This window comes from Theobroma cacao, chromosome 9 (genome assembly GCF_000208745.1).
Source record: "Theobroma cacao cultivar B97-61/B2 chromosome 9, Criollo_cocoa_genome_V2, whole genome shotgun sequence".
Lineage (NCBI taxonomy): Eukaryota > Viridiplantae > Streptophyta > Magnoliopsida > Malvales > Malvaceae > Theobroma > Theobroma cacao.
In genome coordinates, this window is record NC_030858.1 from 9,416,793 (window position 1) to 9,437,544 (window position 20,752).

The 20,752-nt window shown below is 33.1% G+C and overlaps 1 protein-coding gene across 2 annotated transcripts; it reads left to right on the top strand.

Moving 5' to 3' along the window:
• Positions 10,383–12,387, top strand: LOC18589077 (WAT1-related protein At4g30420). Of its 2 annotated transcripts, none has more exons than XM_018127831.1 (7): positions 10,383–10,650; positions 10,753–10,821; positions 10,959–11,075; positions 11,177–11,405; positions 11,481–11,639; positions 11,745–11,896; positions 12,037–12,387. In XM_018127831.1, exons 1-7 carry the CDS (start codon positions 10,469–10,471, stop codon positions 12,266–12,268), a joined length of 1,140 nt encoding a protein of 379 aa, XP_017983320.1. In that variant the 5' UTR covers positions 10,383–10,468; the 3' UTR covers positions 12,269–12,387. The 2 variants fall into 2 exon arrangements, with proteins under 2 accessions (XP_017983320.1, XP_017983321.1); XM_018127832.1 differs by having other exon boundaries at positions 10,383–10,647.

Below are 20,752 nucleotides of genomic sequence, written 5' to 3' on the forward strand. Positions count from 1 at the left end.
TTTTTTTTCTAGCCATCCACTTGTCCTACTTTTTCCACCACTCATTCCCTTTGACTTATCCAAGTTTTAAGTGAAATTTTCAGATTTTTCCAAAATTTTGGTAGAGTAAATTTTTTAAAATTACACTTTTATCCCTGAACTTTTCAAAAATTATATTTTTGCCCAAAAAATTGAAAATTTGCCATAATGCATAATTTTCACTCCTCACACTCATTTCACACTCCAAATAATTAAATTTGATCAAAATCCTTTCAAAAATTAAATTTTCGATTTTGGGTGGTAAAATTACCATTTTGCCCCTATACTCTAAAAATACCAAAAACTCATATTTTTAACTGCTAAATCTTCCAATTGTACTTCAATACTCATATCATACTCAAACACGTCAAATGGGGCTAAGAAAATCTTTTCTAAAAATTTTCATTTTGTCCTCAAATTGCAAAATGACCATTTTGCCCCTAACCGGTCAATTTTCCAGATTGACTCCAAATCGGACCTCGAACTCCAAATTACCATTTTGAGTCATCTCTGGACTGTGACATTCTCATTTTCATCTTTAAGATCTCGATTTTATTTTGTTCAATGTTTAATCGACTTAATTGTACTTCTAGGGGCAATATCGTCTTTTGTCAATTTCTCGGGCTTTCTCAATATACAAACATTCTATCGAGTATGTGAATGACACCGTAATTACTTTATAGAGCAGGGTTTGACAAGAGTGCACTGTGCACCACTAACCTATCAAAACTAATATTCTCCTGAATCTCCACTAATTTCGTAACCAAGAAAATCATAAACTTTTATTTTTTTTATAATTCTACCTCTACTCTAAGTTCATTCTTCTTTTGTTTCCAATAAAATGTTTTTCTTTTTAATAGAGAATGAAATTAAAATTTGAATTTAACTTTTTAAATAGTAGATACATATAATTTTCAGTAAGTTAAATATTGAATTAAAATCAACCAAAATAAAAAACCACAGTTGGTAAAAGACATAAATTCAAATCATTAACATTTTGATAAAATTTTGAAAAGAAAGCAAACTTGTCAAACACAACCATTGTACCACCAATTGGAGGAGAAGGCTTTTAACGTTGGGATTTTTGGGATTTTCTTATTGGGAAATAATCAGCGGGAAAGAAGAAAAAGAGAAGAAACGGTGAAATAACTAGTAAAGGTATTAAGAAAATGGAATGGGTTAGAACCAAAAAAGAAAGAAAGCTAAATGTGCCTTATATCGTGTTGTTACGTGTGCTTATGCAGCTCATCTAAATAAAAAGAAAAATCAACACAACAATTAAGGTTTTGGATATTATTACTTTCTTACCCTTATGAAATTAAGAAAACCTTTTAAAATATTTGTTTAAAATTATACAATAAGAGTAAAATAGTCTTAGAAAATTAATTTTAACATATCATTAATAAACGTGTCTCTAATATATTTGTAAACAGGAAAACACGTTTACACCTTTAACTAATCATATTTAAATGTGTTTTAAACGTGTTAAGCACATTTGAAACGTTAAGACACGAAACATGTTAAGGTTAAACCCAAACATGCTTAAACTCATATCTTTTCGTGTCGTGTTCAAAATTATCAGGTCTAGTATGTAGACCCAATAATTGTTGTTGCGCAAGAGACTTCAACAACTACAACAATGATAAGAGAAAAGGATGCAACATGGAAAGTGTTGGTATTGAAGCCTTCAATGATTTCGTTGATAAAAGAGAATTCACACACCAACCTTTACTAAGTAACAATTTACATGGTTTGGTCCAGGTTAAAAAAATAGATTGAATCAACTCTTAGAGTCCCCGAAATGGATTCTCAATTTATAGAATCTATCTCAGAAAGAACTAAAGCACACCATTTCAGACCATGTCCTATTCTCTTAGAGTCCGTTTAGTAACCGAAAAATAACTTATTGAAGGACAATTTTTCTATGTAAAATATTTTACATAAAAATTTAAAGTATTTTGTTATTCGGATAAATTGTCGAAAGCATTTTTTATTGTTTGTATCATCTAGTGGAAAATATTGTACCATCACTGGTGAAGTTATTTGGGTGTTAAAATGATAAAGGAGTTGATTACAAAACAATGGTGCCATTCAGTTTTCACATTAAAATTAAGAATGAAAATGAAAATGGGAAAAATGAATAATTATATTTTTCAAAGTATTTAACCACATATTATAATGAAAGTAAGCTCTAATTGTAAACAAAATTTCCATCTCATTATTCTTTCTATCATAAGGTTATAAAAATATCAATATTCATCAATTATGTAAAACATTCAAAACCTATATTTATAAATGTATATTCATTAAATTATGGTCACTGAAATATTTTTTGTTATAATTATTAGTAAGATTTATTTAATTTATAAATAAAAATATTAATTTTATTGAATGATTTCATTAAAAAATTTTTTAAAATTTTAATAATATTTAATAATTTAAATATTAATATTTTAAGTTAATATTTTAATGTTAAATATTAATATTTTTAATTTTATAATATTTTAAGTTAAATATTCATATTCATCAAACCTATATGGCTAAGCTTAGTATAAGAGTAGTTTTTTTGTTCCCTGCAAAATGTCTTACGCCTCTCAAAGATGTAAGACATTTTACGTGGTTAATTGGTATTTTTTCTGTTGACTCATAAAATGTTTTATATCTAGAATAAATTTTTCGTTTTCTAAACAAGTATAAGTCTTGAAAATGTTTTCCAAAAAATATTTTATATAAAACGAATGCACCCTTAATCTCAAAAGTGATTGATTAGGACCCATGCCCTTTTTACTTTTCTTAATTGTTGGCTATAGGATAAAAATTTCAATACTGTAGTCTCTAGATGAATGAACTTTGTTAGATGTTCAATGAAGATTGGGTTTCTGATCGAAAGTGAAAAAAGATGCTCAAGTGGATGTTCCTTTCTAAAGTAGTGGAATAAAGACGTATTCGACAACTTGGACAATGTGGTAAATCAATTCAAAGAACACTACCTAAAATTCAGGCTTTATTGACAGAAATGTTTCCGTTAATAATACTCTATTGGTAAATGCCAATCGATTAACGATGGAATTGTAACGAATAACATCTATGCAATTCTCTAGTAGAACAGCGACAAAAAATGCCAACGAAACATCTTCCATCGGTACTCGATCGATGTTTATTGTTAGAGCGAAGCCTACCAATAATATACTATATCTGTTGATATAGAAAGTACTGACAGAGGTGCCGATGGGATTTCCAAAAAGGGTGATGGAATTTTTGTCAATTGGAAAGGTAAACTCAAACATCCATCACACTTGCTGACGGAATACTCCGTCATTATTTTCAGTCAATAATTGTAGAATAAAGCATTCGGGGATAGAAACATAGCAATGGATATACTGATGGAATTTCGAAAATGCCAACAAAATTTTCATCAGTTGGGAAAAGTAAAGTCAAACGTTAATCAAACATCAATCACCCTTTCTGACGGAGTCATCTGTCGCTAACTTCCATTCGGAAATAAAAAATAAAGCATCTAGAGTAAGAAATTAGCAACAAAACTGTCAACGGGATTTTTGTTGATCTTGAAAGGTAAACTTAGACATCAATCAAACGTCAATCACGCTTGGTAACAAAATAATCCATTGTTACTTCCGTTGGTAAATGGAATATGAAGCATCAAGGGTCTAAAACACAACAATGGAAATATTGACGAAATTTTGGTCGATAATGCCTACCCTAAACGTCAAAAGGCTACCATCAAAATTTTCAAAATGTTGACTAATTTTCCGTTGGAGAAAGTATTGTCATACATCAATCAAATGTCAACCATGAGTACCAAAAAAATTTTGCGTCGATAATTTCATTGGTAAATTTAATCATATAACTAACTTGATTGCCTTCCCTCCCGTTTGTTCTTTTCTTTTATTCTCCCTTTCTTTGTCCCCCTTAGGCCCGACCTTTCTCGACCTACGTCCCCAGAGCCTGTCCTTGTCACTTAACCATTGCTGGCCGTCACTGGCACATGGACCCAACAGGTTGGGCTCGTTAGACCCATGCAAACCTTATAGTTTATAACTTGATAGGTCATAGCATACTTGTACCTGCTATCCATGGCACCAAGTATTAACACATCACGTATAAATACATGCATAACACACCTAGTGTAGTATCACAATGAATATATCCATATGGGTCCAAGTGACCCTCAATATAGTGTGGCAAAGCAGTTAGTTACGTGCCCACACCTATATAAAAATATATACATCAACATAAAATCCTCAAATTATATATGCCACCTTGTGGCTATGACCAGTTTATGCACAAATATCACAAATAGTCGAAAGACCAACGCAGTACTCGTACAATAAAGGACTTTGGTGAAAAGTGTGTTAGCTTTAAAATTATTATAGTTTTGATTATGACAAAATGATCAAATTTGCTTGAGCTTTATTGAGTAATTCTTGAAGATTTCTTTAAATTATTTAACTCTCATATACTTGTTCTTACATTGACACAAGCTTGACTCTTTAAGTTATTAAACTATATCTATAAGCTTGAATGACTTAGGTGTATGAGTGCTTATGATTCTCATTCATTAAAGTTTGATTTAAAGATTAAAATAAAATCTTGATGCACTCATTAAGGAGGAGTTTTGAATATCTTGTTTAATGATGAAAAAAAAAAAAAGAGAGAAGGAATATTAAATCAAATAGAGTTAAATAGGTCTTCATGTTTAATTTATGTGTGTGATGCTCAGTTTTGGTTTTGTTTAATATTATGGAAAGAAAAGTAGATGCATTGACTAAGGGAGAGCACCTCATTATGCATAAAGATTTGAAGCATTCATACTGAGCATAGACATTGCATTCTTAATCATGGAGTATTTTGTGATCATATAAAATAAAAGATAGAGAATGTTGACTCTATATGTTTTTGATGATAGCAAAATATTCCCGCTCATTTGTGTCAAATACCTTTACTTTAGTGTGCAGGAAATTAATATATGAAATTAATTAATTAAACTCTTCAAAGAGTATATCAAAAGAAAAAAAAGGGATAAAAATAACAAGATGCAATAGTCTAACAAGGAGGAAGCTTATTGGTGAAACAAAGAAAAACGTTGGTTGACCAAGTTTCAAATTGGAGAAATGGTGGGCTGAAGATTTTGAGAAACAGAACCAACTTAGTCGACCAAGTCAGTTGATTAAGTGCTCTCTGCCAAGATCTGCAAACCAGAAACAGAATCAACTTAGTCCATCAAATCAGTCGACTAAGAGCTCTCTGTCTGCAATTTGAACTAGAGCACTACAAGATAGATTAACGACTAGAACTCATCCTTAACTGTTTTCAACGACCATATATTGTCAAACTGCCATCAAAGTTGCATCTCCAAGTATAAAAGGGTCTCTCAACAATTAAAAACAAGTTTTTGGAAGCCTCGAATGAGATTTAAGCTATAGAAATTAGAAAAACCAGAAAAGTTTCACTGTACTTGTCTGCACTTAAACGCCTACTCTTTGCATTTGTATTTAGCACTCAATCTTGTACCAATCAGATCATCCAGTGATCATAGGTACTTTCTTTTACTACTTCTCTTGTATTCTTAGAGTGAGGGAGTCACTCTAAGGGGTTGTTCAAGCTTGGGATAGCTTGATTGTTAAAGGTTGTGGTTGAGCCTTGGAAAACCACTTTGAGTTTTAGTTGAGCTCGTGAAAAACTAGTGTAAACGGTTGTGACTGAGCCTGGTAAAAGCCATTGTAAAAGCTTGGTGGAAGCTTATGAATTTCACCAGTTGTTAGTGAGTTTGTGAGAAAATCCTTAGTTGGATAATCAAGGTAGTGGATGTAGGTCTTGGATCGAACCACTCTAAATTGATGTGCATTTTATACTCTATTTTTGTTTTCTTAAGTTCTGAAAATTAGTTTCCAATCTTGTCAAGAGCCAAATTGTGCTATTTACCCCCTCTAGCACATATTATAGGGACCAACAAAGTGGCTACTGAAGGCCATCATAGTTACCTACCAACTGACATATTCGGGTGGAACTCCCAACTCTATGATCTAGCTACTCTTTAATCTAAAAGTCAAAACATGCATTTTGAAAATGGTAAGCATAAACTCAATAAGGGATATACAAAGGGAATAGACAATTTAACAAGGAGGCTTTTATTAAAAGTTATGCATTTTTCCTTTAGAAATCATGCAATTTAATTTAAAACCAAATCAATGGAGGCAATTATAACATTTAAGTGCTTTCCAATACTTATAACTTAAAAATAGCCAAAGCTCAACCATAACGCCATATAAACACCTCACTTTTTACAACAACTACTCTTTATCAAAATCAATTAAAACAACTATATCATAAACATGCAGTGGAGTATGCTAGTGAAGTACTATATAATCATAATAAGTCCTGATGACATTTATCTCAAGGATAGTGCCATTATCCACTACCGTAATTATCTAGGGTGTATGCCAAGTAGTGAACTCGTATAAAAGTGGTACAGTGGCTCAAGCCAATGACTATGATAAACACTTGTGCCATCCTTCAGCCACAAGGCTAGCATCATTATCCATGCCCTCTGCTAGCTATGTGCTCTCACCATTGTGCACAATGTCCAGCGATACTATCGCTAGTATAGGTACCTCACTTAATTTACTCCATCAAAACATTTGCCTTATAATTTTAGTCTATATCAAAATCAAAACACATGGCATTTAGTGTTGCTACGCCTTTCAGTATAGATAAAAATATCATTTCATGATAGTCAAACCACATGACACATAGCGTTGCTACTGTGCCTCTTAGCATAGTTATTATTATCGTACAATATGCGATACATATAGTACAATATGTTACAATACAATACTAATAAAAAACAATACGTATCTATAGCTATATCGCATTTTATCAAGTATCGAAAGCGTATTGTACAACAAACAATACGTATCTTACGATATAGGGGCATATCGTATAATACAATTGATACACTTTTGTTATAAAGCTTAATTCTAATTAATTATCAAAAATTTTATTTTTTATTATTTTTTTGAGTTGAAACATGAAAAATTACATTTTATGAGTTTCAATCTTTAGATTTTAAACAAAAAATACTAAAAAAATTCAAGTTCCTTTTAATTTCAACATGTTATTTTTTAATTAATAAATTAATGTGAAAAAATATATATTTTATTTAAAATTTTATATTATTAAGAAATATGTTGAGAGTTTAAATTAAAATAATAATAATCATCATTCCAATTTATGCCTTATAATATTCAATTCTGTTAAAAAAAATAAGATTTCGATATATGATAGTATCTCGATTTAACAACTATGCTTTTTAGTATAAATAAAACTATCATTTCGTCATATTCAAACCACATGACATGCAGTGTTGCTACCGTGCCCCTCAATATAGATAAAAATATCATTTTATCATATTCAAACCACGTAACATGTAGCATTGCTATAAAATATATATATGGGGAGGGATCCACTTACACCAAAAGCGAAGCCGAAAATTTTCAATGGAATGGGAATTCTATTTCGTGTCTATTCTAGATGAAGGCCCGTTCTCTAATTTGGTTCAAATTATGAGGAGGAATAACCGTTCTGATCAAAAAGTCTATTATGGGTTTAATCAAAATGGCCATTCTTCTTTTCGCCATGGTATTAGCTATTTTTTAACTTGAGCAATAGAAATACTATTCTATGGAACATTTTATTTCTAAAAAAAAAAAAATTTATCCCAAGCGTAGGAGAGCGAATAGAGCCAACGACCAAATTTCAACCATCATCGATGGTTGTAAAATTACTAAATTACGTAAACCAAAAGTTATGACTGTTGCAGGTGACAAAATGGGCTTCTAATGGTCAAACTTGATTGAAAAAGACCAATGAGGGGAGCCAAATAGTTAAATCTATTGCTATTAGTCACGATGGCACATCACTGGCTCAGGTCTAAGCGGCTCAATCTTCCCATTGCAAGGTTATAATGATGTGCCAGTGGTTGGATTTGGTCACTAGCAGCATCTAGGTGCTTTGTCGGATACCATATTCTATCACTGATCAATTGGAAAAGAAGAAAGAAAAGAAGGAAAAGAGAAAAAAGACAAAGAAGAAATAGAGAGTAAAACGAAAGAATTATAATGAAAATAGTATTAAAATTTTAATTGATCAAAAATAAAAATTTTAATTTATAATAAAATAATATTTTTATAATAAATTATGATTATTTTAATAAAAAGATAAATCAGTCTTTTATATTTATTCCAATCTTGTGCTTTGAGCTAACCAAACATATTAATACTATTCTTATATATTCCAATCCAATTAACCAAACATTATAATAACTATTGGTATAATGTTTGAAAAAATCCATAAACTATTCAAGAAAGTTTAAATAAGTTCTTTTTTTCTATTACATATAATTAAGCCCATATATTTTATTTTGAATCTAATAAATTCTTATAACTAACGGCTGATAAATTGTTAGTAATCAAAAACATATCAACAATGCAATATGAAGTACAAAAAGATGGGCCTCATTGGAATCTTGAAAATTGTTTCATGTCTTGCGGATGCAAGTAATGTCACATTATCATTACCTTTTCAGGCAGGACCTATTATGATTGTAATCTACATTCTATGACCCTCGGTGACCATATTGTTATTTTGTGGTTGATCTTACTTGGAAAGTTGCACTTTACTACTAGATTTAACTATGTACATCCTGCATTTGACTATGACTGATCTTGATGGTAAATTGCTGTTGTTTCTGTTATTTTTATGTCTATTGGTATAAACTAGATAAATATATCATTAATTCCTAAAGACTATGGAGAAGGTAAAAAAATTATTTATTACTTTATACTCACATGATGTTGACATGGCAATGATGTAGACGATGTAAAAGTCATATGATCATGTTATCATGTTAAGTCAGTATGTCACATTATCATCTATTATAACATGTCAGTATACTACATTAGCGTCATGTAGCATAGAATAACAAGTGACATTTTGATTAAATATAGTTAATCAATCATAGGTAATAAAAGTTTATTTGACTTAAAATAAAAATACAAAGTATTAATTTAACGTAAAAAAATAAAAAATTATTTGAATTTTTTTAAATAGTTCAAGAATTTTTATAAATATTATATAATAACTATTTTATTCTATTTCTTCACCCTTCTATATTTTCTTTCTCAAACAATAAATCATTTATATTAATAATCAAACCATTACAACTTACACATCTCACGAGGATGGTGAAACCTAAAATCAGCAGTACACCTTTCAATATCCAGTAGGCACAAAACAGAAGTTAAACTCAACTTCCCACCTTCACAGATAGGAGGAAGTTTAGAAACTATTAGCTAAAAGAGACAAGAGCATAATCACCATACCGCATAAAAGAAACTCTCACTTCCCATTTGAAATTTATCATCTCTCCATAGTCTCTGAACCCTTCTCTCCTTAATTTTCTCAAGCTTAGTTTCCCCGATATTCAGTTGTCACCCCTTCATAAATTGCGCAGAGCTCTGTCTTCATTGCCAATCTCAACGAGTACTCTAGATAAGTCCTTGCAGATCCTTTAAAACAAGCAATCTATTTTACAAGATAATTATTGCATTTTTTTTCATTCTTTGAACCAAAGGTGCCGTAAATATTTTTAACAAACTAATAATTGATAAATAAATTAGCCGACCATAAAAGATCCCACTCGGGAGTCACCTATACGCTCTTAGCAGTTGCATTCAAAGATACCTTTTCATGTTCTGATTATTTAGTTGGGTATAATAATAATAATAATAATAATATTATTATTATTATTATTATTATTATTATTATTATTAGGTCTTTAAGATTTGGGCTTGGATTGGTTATCGAAATCTGAAGACAAAAGAACAGGCAGGCTTAATGACAGTGTTTGCATGTGGCGAAAGCCGATAATTTATTGCTGCTTGGCAGAACTGACGAAGTTGAAACGTGGATTTGCATGTGGTCTCTGTTGGCAGTGATAGGTCATTAATCTGGGGTTGGACTCTCGCTCATCTAGGAAAAACAGATACTAGCTCAGCTTGAATCGACAAATCTTTGTCCCCAACTCAGCTGGTACTCGCATATTCCGCTCCTTAATTTCTGTTGTTTCAATTACTAGTTTAATCACCATGTTTGCACCTAGCACAATATTCTCGTTTGTATTATAAAAAAATTCCCATTTCCCACGACTCTGAATTAAATTTTTTACTTTGAGTTATTACAATAAAATTTCTATAAATTAATATTTGATAAATTAATAATTATTTTACTGCCCTTTTATGGCTAGGATCATCACAACTTTTGCCAACACTTGAACAACCTTTTTTTAGTTTTGCTGGCTTTATTCTCCCCTTCTCTCACATCTGTTATTGTTATTAGAGAGAACGAAATCGCTGTCAAGGGCAATAGAGATATGGGTGGGTGGGAAGATTACAAGCCGGCAATGGCTATGGTTGGATTACAGATCTGTTATGCAGGCGTTGCACTCGCCACAAGGGCTGCTTTGTTGCAAGGAATGAGTCCTCGAGTCCTTGTAGTTTACAGGCAAGCCGTGGCAACTTTGGCAGTTGCACCAATAGCTTATGTCTCGAGGTGGTACGATTTTCAACATATATATGGAGTTATAAACTCTCTCTCTCAAACAAGCATGTATGGTATGTATATTAATTAATCATCTCACCTTACCTTTGTATGCAGGCGAATATCAGGTGGATCTTCTATGGGATTAAGAAGCTTTTCTTTGATGTTTTTGGCCTCACTAATCGGGTAATTTTCTGAGTCTATTTTCCTTGCTTTTCCTTCTTATCTATATCTTTTTCCTACTTTGGATATATGAAATTGAGTTCGTTTTCCTAAGGTCAAATCTTTATACAGTTCTTCTTGTTTGCACTGACCTGGCACAGGGTGACAATCAATCAGAATATCTACTATGAGGGTTTATATTTGGCCACTTCATCAATGGCAAGTGCCATGGCTAATCTAGTCCCCGCCATCACTTTTTTAATGGCATCGATTGTTGGGTACGAGATTGCTCAAAACAAGTATGTCTCCTCAACCATCGCATAGAAATATTCATTTACCGTTTCTTCTTGTTTTTTCCCCCTTTTCTGTAAATCTATAGATTAGAAAAGGTGAATATTCGAAGCTTGAGAAGTATTGCCAAAATAGTTGGCACGGTGATCTGTGTCGCTGGAGCCATTTTCATGGCATTGCTTAGGGGCCCCAAGCTACTTAACGCACAATCTTTACCAGCAAAATCTATTTTTGGATCGGAAGGCGAGCACTGGTTGCTGGGTTGTCTATTTCTCTTTGGAAGCGCTTCTTGCTGGTCTCTTTGGCTGATTTTGCAGGTATTTGGATCCAATAGTTCTCTTCACTTGTCTGACATTTCAATCACTAATATATATTATTATAATTTCTGACAGGTTCCTACTTCAGCCAGCTACCCTGACCTCGTTTCTTTATCCTCCTGGATGTGTTTCTTTGGAACATTGCAGTCAGCAGCAGTTACACTGTTTTTAGAACCAGACCTGGAAGCATGGACACTTCATTCCAATATTGAGCTTTTTTGTTGTCTCCTTGCAGTATGTACTTTGATTTCCAACCGAAAGAAGAATTCTGGTCACTAACCTTTATACAATGCAAATTACATCCTTATGGAGTACTAACCAGGACTGCCATATCCATAGGGAATCTTAGGATCCGGGATCTCATTTTTCGTTCAAGCCTGGTGCATTGCACAAAGAGGCCCCCTCTTCTCTGCCATGTTCAATCCTTTATGTACGGTCATTGTGACCATATCGGCTGCTTTGCTCTTGCACGAGGAAATTTATTTGGGCAGGTAAATATATAATTTTAGATTTTAACAACATGAAGGATATAAATCCCAGATTCTCCACAAAGTTTCTTCTTATTTTTATTTCCTATCTTCTCATATCCTGGTATTTGTAATGGTTAATTTCTGTTTCTGTTTCATTTCAGCCTGATAGGTGCAGTTGGTGTAATTGGTGGCTTATATGTTGTGCTATGGGGAAAGGCCAAAGACCTTCAAGTGATCAATAGAAAAACAGATCCAGAGTCACAAAATGATCAGAAATCATCAACCAGGAAGACAATTCTGATAGATTGGTCTCTGCAGACAAGTTATAAACTTGACTTGGAAGAACCCCTTTTGTGTGAAAAAGCTACCAATACGAATGAAAATAAGCCATAACGTATCGTATAGGAAATGATCTGGCCAGTGGCCACTAGTATTTTAAAAGTAAGCTAGCTTAAGTAGTATTTGTTTTTCCCCTTACAGGATTTGGTCGATAATTTTCAATATACCGCAAACTGAGCTACATCACTATTTTGTGGTCACTTTTTATTTGGTTAATCAACAATTAATGTTTTTCTCTGGTACAGGGTTAATCAACAATGTTGATTAAAAGCTGAAATTTGTAAATTTCAGTTTTATATGCTAATGCAATGGTTTTAAATTACCCTACTTCTGCATTACCGCAAGCAGCCAAAGCAGAGACAACAAGATTGGACTCTTAAAAATTGTGCTTTACTCCTAAGATTGTAATCTATAACCAGTAAATTTATGAGAGAAAAACAACATACTTAAAGTCCACCTCTGACTCCAATAGAAGCATGAGGACCATATATATTATATATATTCTCTCATAAGCCGATCGAGGCTATCCAAAACTCCTTTCGGTGTGTGAAAAATGGAGAGATAATAGATCAGTAATGAGTTCAAAACTAAGTTAATTACTATTATTCGCCTTCCAAAAGACAAGTACTTCAGCTGCCACATAGACAACCTTCTATTAAAGATGTCAATCATAGGTTTCCACATCTTCAAACTCCTAAGATTTGCTCCGAAGGTAGTTGAGTGGCAATGTCCTCACCCTACAATTTAAAGAGTCTGCAATCATCTCCATCACCTAGACTTGAGGGCTAACTAGATATGCAAACGATTTGTTGAAGTTTATTTTCAAGCCCGAAGTAACCTCAAGCACCGTAATAAGCGCCTAATGTTAATGGCTTCTTGCACACCATCCTTAACAAACATAATAGTATCATCAGCAAATTACAAATGAGAAATGCGCAAACATGATTTCATTACCAAAATACAGTGAAAAAGGTTGATGGACTCCGCTCTGATCAAGAGCAGGTGTAGGGCCTCAACCCCATAAGCAAAAGGACACAGTCCTCGACCCATAGGAATTTCCTTTGTCGCCGATCCATTGACAAGGACAACCACTCCAACAGTAGAAATACATTCATAAATCCATTATCTCCATTTTAGCCCAAAACCCACGCACTCCATTTTCCATAGCAGAAATCCTAGTCCACGCAAACGTAGGCCTTCTCAAAATCTTATTTGAGCACAACACCCTCGTTATTTCCTATTCCCTTGCGCAAGTTGTGAATGACTTCATTGGCTAGGAGCATGCCATGATCCATGATTTGCCTACCACTTACGAGGGCACATTGATTATCACTTATCAACTTACGCATCACTTTCTTCATTTGGTTTGCTAGTACTTTCACGATAATCTTATATAAATAATTAACAAGGCTTATTGGCTCAAAGTCTTAAAGGGAAGATGGATTTAAGTTTTTGGAATTAATGTTATGAAGGTAGAATTCAAACCATTCTCCAGCTTACCACGAAGCATGAAGTCCGCCACAAATTCTAGGACCTCTTCCCACACAATGTTCCACCACCTCTTGTAAAAGTTAAAATTATAACCATCTGAGTCGGGCGCCTTCGAGCCGTTACATTTTCAAACTATAGACTTTACCTCTGCCATGTTAGTTGGAGCCTCAAGCATTGCAGCATCTTCTTCACTAATTTTCCGAAATTGTAGCTTATTAAAAATGAGTCTCCTCCGCTAATTGCTAGGGAATACCTTCTGAAAGTAACCTACAGTTGCCTTTTTAACCTCCCTTGGATCCAATACCCAAACCCCATTTCTCATCGCACATCACACCACCCATAGCATTTCTCCTAGCTTGTGGTTTGGCAGTGCATTGGAAAAATCTCGAATTTTATCACCATCTTTAATCCATTTGAAGTGAGATTTTTGGTGTCATATGGATTCTTTATTTTTTGTTTCTTTCCAAAGCTTGCTCTTTGTTGATTTTTTTTGGGGGCTATTTCTTCCTCAATTAAATTCCTTTCGTCACCAATCTTATCAAAAGCATCTATCTTCTAACTCACAAACTTTCAAGGAGAATTAACTTAGGAAATAGACAACACACATAAAAGAGTCGAACGTACAAGGCCCACATGCAGATGACAACCTGCATGAAGGGTGTTCGATAGCTATTAAGAAGAGTAGTAGCCAAGTAAAATATTTTAAGGCAATTAAGATACTTTACATATTTAAGTTTTCCTTGTTGATTACCTTCGATAAAAAATGGAATCAAAGAAACCTTATTCGATTTTACAATGAAATATAAAGGGACTATTTATAGAGATAGTTCATCTTAAACCTATTTGTAATGCATATAAATTCAATAAAGAAGTATTTTAATCATAGACTTTCTTGGAGTGCAAGTAAAGTAAATGACATAAAAATAAATGTCCTAAAAACTAGGTTTACTTGTTGTGCAAGCAAAGCAATGAACAAGGAAAACTTAAAAATGGAAAGTGTTCTAACCACCTTAGAATACTTTACTTGTTGCTACTCTTCTTAGCACCTATCGGACACCTTTCATGCGGGCTGTCCTTTTCATGCGGGCTTTGTGTGTACAACTCTCTTACGTGTATGACCTATATCCTATGTTAATTCTCCTTTACTCCCCATCAAGTTGGAGTATGAAGATTGAAAATGCCCAACTTGTCCAACAAAGTTTGAAACTGCTCTTGACCAAAGGCCTTGTTTTGGCGCATTTTGAGGTATCAAAGAATTCATATAATAGCATCAAAGTGTGGTTGTCTTAGATGTTTATATTGTCCAAACGCGTGCAGGCTGCTATTGTGCTCTGTATGTGTGGGCCTTATGCGGATGGCTCTCTTGCGAATGGTCCAAATTTGTGCAAAACTCCTTGGCACGGTGTGCCTATAACCCGATGATGTGCACCCCAAGGGTGAGTGGCCCTTAGGTGTATGATGCTCTCGCACGAGACCTTCTCATACGAGGTCTTCAAGTGTGTGGTCTTCTTGATTAAAGTCCCCTAGTGTGCAACTCTCGTGTGCGCCTTTCCTGGACAAAAACTTATCAGTTAAAATTCTACTACACAAGTATATGTATCGAATAGATAGTACAAAAGCAAGCAGAGTATCGATCCCACAAAGAATTGATCTAAAATTTTACTAAGTACTAAAATTAGAACAATTTAATCTTATCCAAATAATCAAATTCAAATAACTAAAACTAATTAACCAAAATTTAAACTAAAAAGAAAAATCAAAGTAATAATAACTTGAGTAAAAATCAAATCAAGCAAGCCTAGGATTACAATACCCCTCACACTTCATCTAAATCTTATCTCTCTTCCTAACTTATTTCAATGGGTTGAACTGCTAATCTAGAGTTTTTAATTATTTGCAAGGATCTCCCGACTCAACTTATAAAAATAGTTGTTTTAACCAAAACATTATATCCTTATGTGAATTAAAATTAAAACAGACTCATTAAGTTCAGGTTCTAATCTGGCCACATGAGGCCTATAGGTATATCCCTATCCTATATGCAAATCAATTAATATGATCATATATTATCCCAATTTTAGTTTACACTAAACTCCCTTTCCCAAGTTTGTTTAGGTTCCTAAATCAATTTAATTGATGATCAAGCAATTAAAAGCATTAAAAACAAATTAAAATAAACAATTCAAATCCCATTAAAATAAGCAAGAAAGAGATTAAAAAGNTTAGATTACATCTGAGTTCAATTGCAATCCTAAAAAATTAAGTTTAGCTCATAATATCTAATAAAAACTTCATCCAAAGAAAATTAGCCATTAATCCAAGTCAAAGAAACTAAGAAAAACACAAAAGTTAAAGAGAGAAAACTAATAGTTGAAGCTTTGTGATCTTGATTTTCCCTCCAATTCTCTTATTTTCTTGCTTTGTTCTTGGCTCCAAATCTCCAAAATACTTGCTTATTGCCTCCCTCTTAAAATCTCTGAAAAAGGTCCTTTAAATATGCTCTAAATAACGTAATTTTCAAAATCCCCTCAACTTTTTTTACTTTTGGAAAATGGCCCAGCATTGTGGCGCTACTTCTCAGGGCTGCAGCGTTGAGCTCTCTAGAAAATCATATGGTGAGCTTCCTTTCACCAACGCTGCAGCCTTGTTCTCCTAGTGCTATAGCAGTCTATCAATTTCGAAAATGATTTTCGCCATGATCTACTCCAAACTGGGAAAAGTGGTAAACATAAAGTTGTAGGTCTATCTCTTAGCTTTCCAATGGCTTACGAATCATGTCAATTGGACTTCCAAATTGAAAGATATGCTCCAATGCTGCATCATGTTTAGTCCACACGTGCCACTACAGTGCTCTGAATTAGAGAAATATTTTGACCATAATCCGATTAGAACTACGCAAATTGTAAACATAAAAGTTGTAGCCCTTTTTCTTATAATTCTATCCATCCAAGAATCACCTCTTTTGGAGTTTCGTAGAGAGAAATATGGTCAAAATATCAAAATATATACGAATAAAGCCATCACCATACTTGCACTGATTTTCATCAAATAAGCCTTTTTCATCAAATTTCTTACAAAAGCAATAAGAGAAATTAGCAATAACTACTCTTAAACTAATTTAAAACAAAATAACATAAAATTTAACTAAAATAACTTAAATCAATTACTCAACATGTAATCAAACTTAAACTAGAAAACACTTAAAATGCTACGATCGGAACCTAAAATCTCAAAGATCTAACTACTTAAGCCCCCAAAATGTGTCAAAATAACTCTATATAATAGAGTTATCAATGTGTTGTAGGTGTGTGTATACACACAAATTTCTCATCAAAATTTCTTGATTTGAAAATTTTAAGACAAATACAAATATTTGATAATGTGAGTGATGATCTATGAAAATTCTTCTGATTAATTTCTTCAATTCATCTTCAGGAGTCACAAACTTGGGCTTAGTCTTGATCATGAACTTGCCTGATTTTCGCTTCAAGGGTCTTCACGACTTAATCTTGATCACAAACACTTGATCTTCCCTTTAAGGGCCTTGACAACTTAATCTTGATCACGAACACTTGATCTTCGCTTCAAAGATCTTGACGACTTAATCTTGATCACGATCACTGTATCTTGATCAGGAACTTTGCTTGATATCTTGATCACGAACTTCGCTACTGCTTGATCAAGAACTTCGCTGCTGCTTAATCACGAACTTTGTTGCCGCTTGATCTTCACTTCAGAAATCTTCTATTCTTCTTGGTCTCTGAAATGCTTTCAATCTTCGAATGCCTCCCAATCTTCAAATGCCTTCGAATGAATGAAAATGGCTTAGGGGAGCCCTCTATTTATAATGTTTGGTGGGAGGCTTTGATGAGAATATAATCTCTTTGAATTATCTCTAAATTATTTTAATTTATTTAGATTTTAATTATGATGACTCATTAAAAGTCTTTTGATTGGCCGGACCTTGAGTCCTTGAATTTTGATTGGCCGAAGTTAGGTATTATTTCTAAATTATCTTAATTTATTTAGAGATAAATTAAATAATTAAATTTGATTTTTATCTCTAAATTAGTATAATTATTAGAGATAACTTAAACGACCAATAATTAAATTTTGATTGGTCAAAAATATGAATACTATCTCTAAATTATTTTGATTTATTTAGAGATAAATTGGATGATCAATAACTAACTTTTGAGTGGTCAAAAATATAAATATTATCTCTAAATTATTTTGATTTATTTAGAGATAATTTGGATGACCAATAACTAATTTTTGATTGGTAAAAAATATGATAATTATCTACCAATAGGTGAATTGGTTCAACTATATGTCTTTAAAATAATCCAACCAATAAATTAATTATTTTATAATTAATTACATGGTTATTAAATCCATGTGACAGCAAGTAATTGGTTGATAATTTTTTTCTCTTTCTACAAATGCCCCCTTAAGACTTGTTCACACATGATTTTGAATGTGATAAATGCACAAGTCTTGAAATTTCAAAATTTCTAGGATTTTTTAAAATCTTAATGTGTCTTGGTATACTTGCAATCCAAATTAAATTTGAATTATGCTTACTCATAGGTAAGAGAATTATAATCTTGGAAGATGTATATTGCAATAAAACTATTTGAAGAAGTATATTGTAATAAGGCTATAATTTTGAAAGAGGTATATTGCAATAAAACTATTTAAAGAAGTATATTGCAATTAGTATTGCATTCCTTAATCAACAAGGACTTTGTCTTTTTTACTCTATAAAAAGGGAATTCGCTTGTTAATTTTCTGCACATCAAAATCAACTTAAGTATTACAAGTATTCCATAAGCTAGCAAGACTGATTTTTCATCTTCTCAAAATTATAAGGTATGTCGTCCTTTCTTTCTCTCCTTTTTTTTTTTTTAACATGGCAGTAGAATGCAACTCCCATTATTTGCATGCTAAAATCCTGCAAACTGCCATTTACTCCAATTCCCAAGCTAAAAACATACAAGCCACCACTTGTTTCAATTCCCATGCTAAAATCATGTAACCACTTTGTGAGACCTTGACCTCTATAACCTCGTAACTAGGTATAGACACGATAACACGGGCTAGGGGTAATTTCGTCATTTCTTTAATGAGCCCTTAGAAGTAGGCTTTCAAACAATATTAAGGCCTAAGTAGGCCTAAGGCATAAATGAATGATGAAAATAAGGGTAAAAGGACGAAGGAAATAAAAATAATGATAATTCCAAGGTAGGGGCAAAATGGTCATTTTTCATCTCGGGTCAAAATTTTAAGTTTTTGTAAACTTGAGTATTTTTAGACCATTGTGGACCTGGCCTCAATGTCAAAAGAGTAAAAGGATTGCACAAAGGATTAGAGAAGAATAAGCTAACTTGCTAAGGGCATTTTCATAATTTAAGTGGACTTAGATAAGCTTGAGCTATAAATATCATCTTCCAGCAGCTTCTTTTCACATTTTCAGTAGCTTCTTCTTCTTTTTCCTTATTCCCTCTCACGTTTCTTCATCCTCCATGGGATTTCTCTTCAAGCTTCCATAACTTTCTCAAGCTAGCTCCATCTTTTTTGCTTTTGTGCACCTTTTCATAGAACCTTTGTGCTCTTTCACTCTCTCACTTTAAAACCCTTGAAAAATCTTACTTTCATACTTTCTCTAGCTAGGTGTTTAGAGAGAGAAAGAAAGAGCTTTTATAATAGCTTGGAAAATTATTAGAAAGAATTTCATATTTACAAAGCTACCAAGGTTCTAACAAAGCCCCACTGCCCCATTTGGACCATTAAAGGAAGTTGGAGTTGAGTAAAGATTTAACAAATATCGGTGAGTGAACTTGCATTTCAAAATTGCTTTAGGAATGTAAATGTATTTGCACAAAACATTTGAATGATTTTATCCAACTTTTCCTTAAAAATCTACCTAGGGAACAAGCCTTTGGTGAATGTTTCTATCTTGTGAAAGTGTGCTATATAATGGTTCATGTGTTATCACAATATGATGATATGTATAATCTGCATTGGATGTTCTTTTTTTTTTATGTGATAATGATGACCCAGCTCTATGCGTGTGGGAGTGCACATGAGCTAATGATGACCCAACTATGTGCGATGTGGAGTGCACATGAACTGACGATGATCCAGCTATGTGCGGTGTGGAGTGCACATGAGCTGATGATGGTGGGATGGTATACATGATGATGTGTATATATATCTAGATAAATATGTGTGTTATAGAAAGTTCATGAGTATGGTATATGGTTGTAATACATGTAAATCTTGCATGTTAAACCTTGGAAATTTCTAAGCATGTTCAAGTTGATTTTGTCTTTGCAGCTAAATGGCATTTCTTTGAAAGAATGAAAATTTATTGTTGGTGTCTTGTTTCTCGCTGCAGTGAAAAACTCTCGGGTTTGGAGGGTTACATTGGCTTGATTCTCGCTGCAGTGAGAAAGTTGCTGAAGCTCCTCGCTGTAGCTAGAAACATTTTGTTTCTGCTACTTGCAACTTGCTGCAGTGAGAAACTTTCTGTTTTGGCCGCCTGAATCTCGCTGCAGCGAGAAAGCATTCTCGCTGCAACGAGAAACTTTCTGTCTAGCATGCTACCTTGTTGGTTTTTGCCACATTTTCCATTTCAGTAATACCATAGTTGATCATGGACTCCCAACATTAAGGAATTTATTTAATTAAGTTTAAGATGAGGGCTTTTAGAGAGAAACCCTCGTCCAGTTGATAATTGAGCCCAAATTTCACTGCAGTGAAAATTCATTCTCGCTACAGCGTATCCGCTGCAACGAGGACTCGTCGTTTTACTTGACTTGACTTGACTTGCTTGCATACTATTAAAGTTTCCACTCTTTGAATCCTTTGTTGTGCATGGATCATTTTCGCCAAGTGATTAACTCATTAAGGGTTTAATGAGGGGTTTTAATAAGAACTAAACTAAATTGCATTGTTTTTGAAAATAAATGCATCAAGTTTTTTTTTAAATTTTTCTTATCGTTTGCTTGTTCCCTTCTTATATTCACTCACTGGGTTTATACT